At 39.0% G+C, this 1,481-nt stretch overlaps 1 protein-coding gene across 1 annotated transcript; it reads left to right on the top strand.

Annotated features, from left to right (window-relative positions):
- The first annotated feature begins 227 nt into the window (after positions 1–227).
- Gasu_63120 (archaeal ATPase) lies at positions 228–1,481 on the top strand. Its single transcript, XM_005702499.1, has one exon. It carries the CDS (start codon positions 233–235, stop codon positions 1,463–1,465), a length of 1,233 nt encoding a protein of 410 aa, XP_005702556.1. The 5' UTR covers positions 228–232; the 3' UTR covers positions 1,466–1,481.

Consider the following 1,481-nt stretch of genomic DNA (forward strand, 5'->3'; position numbering starts at 1 on the left):
TCCTGCTTTCTCTCTGTTGTCATTGTGAGTCTAGAAGTGTCAACGAGATCAGTTTTACCAATCACCAAATAAAGCAATCGCTCGAACAATAAAACATACACTCTTTCCAACTCCTTTGTCCTCCTCCAAGTGTTTTGTTCTCGGCTCCTTTGAAAGCTTTTAGGTCATCGCTTTCATCACCCTTTTCTCATCATCACTCATTCATTGATTTTGGATTGCGGCGGCGTGGAAAATGGCTAGTCAAGAGATACGCATAAGTTTGCCTGGAATGACAAAAGTACCGTTAATAGATAGAAAAGAAGATATTTACTCTATTCTTCGAACTTATTTCCACCAGTTTTCTCCAGTTGAGGGAAACTTGAACATACGCCCTTCAGCTTCCTTTTCTCCACATATTTTTGGAGCTGGCAAAAGCTTTGTAGGTCACAATTTTTTAGAGTTTTTAAAAAAATTCGCCGAAGAAGAAAAAGAGCAGAAGGAGACGGAGGTTTTCAACAAGAGCTCGTCGGGAAAAGTTGAATTGAAGATTTTTTCTTGGAAACACTTTGCGGAACAAACTTTGTCAGTTGTCTTAGAACTAGAAGAGAGCTTTTCTCGTGCTCCTTTTCCAAGGTTTCTAGAGGCTTTGATGTATAATATAATTTTGAACGCTTACCGACAAAATGGTAAAGATACGGACGCTCTTCAGATAGCTGAAAGGACGGTAAAGAATTTTGATATCGTAGGGGCTATTGATTATCTTCTCGAACAATTTCAGAAACGATATTTATTTTTGATGATAGACGAACTTAGCCACCTAAGTGACCTCACCGCATACTATAGTGAACTTACCACGAAACAGTTCGTCGAGTCTGACCCAAAATATGTACCTTTCCGGAATTTCTTCCGCATTCTACGTAGTTTTTTGATTACAGGGAAGGTAATTGTCTATTTGGCAGGTCGGACTGCCGAAATCTCAGCCCGCCTGTCTGATGCTCGCTCCAGTAGAGTGAGTCTCCATATGTTGCGGTTGAATCCCTTTAACCTCCATGATATTAACGAATATATTGAGCTGGCAACTTATGATGGAAAGTCCTTGAAGGACTGTTTATTGCCCTCTGATGAATTACGATATCGATTCGTAGAATTGTTGAAGAAGAAGACAGGGGGTATTCCGTTGATTGTAAAGAATACTTTACTAGCCCTAGTAGGGAAACTTGCAAACTTATCTCAACCTGTTATCAACGATGACAATATGGAATTTTTATTAGATAGTGTCTTTGCAGATATACTAAATGAGTCGGGAACGTTTATTATTCCGGAGATATTAGATTCCGCAACCCTTCTTCGATATGAATTTGTCTTTTTGAATTATCAACTCGGAACGATTTTCCCAATCGGATTTGCAATTACTCTATGTGGAACAAAAACTTATTTGATGGACTTGGTTGCAACTTTTGGGTTTTATTCTGAATTTGTAAACTGACGGGATGATTTGGGCA

This window comes from Galdieria sulphuraria (assembly GCF_000341285.1).
Source record: "Galdieria sulphuraria unplaced genomic scaffold scaf_156, whole genome shotgun sequence".
Taxonomy (NCBI): Eukaryota; Rhodophyta; class Bangiophyceae; order Galdieriales; family Galdieriaceae; genus Galdieria; species Galdieria sulphuraria.